The sequence below is a fragment of the Theobroma umbraticum genome, unplaced genomic scaffold (assembly GCF_002168275.2).
Source record: "Theobroma umbraticum cultivar Fairchild unplaced genomic scaffold, ASM216827v3 scaffold_81.0, whole genome shotgun sequence".
Classification (NCBI taxonomy): domain Eukaryota; kingdom Viridiplantae; phylum Streptophyta; class Magnoliopsida; order Malvales; family Malvaceae; genus Theobroma; species Theobroma umbraticum.
In genome coordinates this window covers 3,994,760-3,995,578 of record NW_018397268.1, presented here as the reverse complement: position 1 = coordinate 3,995,578, position 819 = coordinate 3,994,760, and the positions used below count along the sequence as shown (strand labels likewise).

General features: G+C 31.0%; 1 protein-coding gene across 1 annotated transcript in view; it reads left to right on the top strand.

The window, feature by feature from the left end:
- The window catches only part of LOC110425412 (fe(II)/2-oxoglutarate-dependent dioxygenase 5-like), a gene marked incomplete at its 5' end in the record, with an annotated part of 716 nt that extends 353 nt beyond the window's left edge, over positions 1-363 (top strand). The window contains one exon of the mRNA XM_021440322.2: positions 5-363. Within this exon, the coding sequence (XP_021295997.2) occupies positions 5-247 (243 nt within the window). The remainder of the gene's footprint in view (positions 1-4) is intronic.
- Positions 364-819: the final 456 nt, after the last annotated feature.

Below are 819 nucleotides of genomic sequence, written 5' to 3'. Positions count from 1 at the left end.
ACAGGTTTTAACAAATGGTAAATATAAGAGCACCATACATCGCGTGATTGTCAACAATGAAATAAGAAGGGTGACTTGTCCTCTATTTATGGGACCATCACTAGAGGCATTCGTGAGCCCTGCACTCGAATTTGTAGATGATGATCATCCCCCAGCATATCGTGGCATGTCCTATAAAGACTACTTAGAAGCTAACCAGTTCCATATTATTGAGGGAAAGTCATGCCTCAAACAGATTCGACTTTAAGTTCATAATTGTCTCCAATGTGAGACCTATTCATGCTTTCATAATAATTAAAGTGTATCAGGAAATAAGAAGTTGAAGTGAATTAAATAATTAATAACATCGGAGTGTTTGGCTTATTAGTTGATACATGATCTCTTTGTAGGGATCGTATTCTCTTTTTTTTTTTAACTTCAAAATAAAATAATAATTAATTAATCTAGACGTGACTTAATTGTTATTATTTTCTATTAAACTTTATCATATATGTAAAAAAAATTGAATAATTAATGAATAAAACTTTCATTACTTGGATAAGTAGTATGATGTGTCGATAGGGATTGGATTTTTATGCACAATATTAAAAATGTGTGAAGAATGAAGCATGTGTATTATTATGAAGACACTAGATGCTGGTAGGACAAAATATTGAATAATTAATGAATAAAACTTTCTTAATTCAATACATCGATTGCCATTGTTATGGGTTAAGGACTACATGTTGTGGCATATGTGAAGTATTGTAAATTTGAATTTGATTTAGGTGATTACTATGTTGTACAGCTTGTTCATGTGGCATAACATTTGTATGGCAT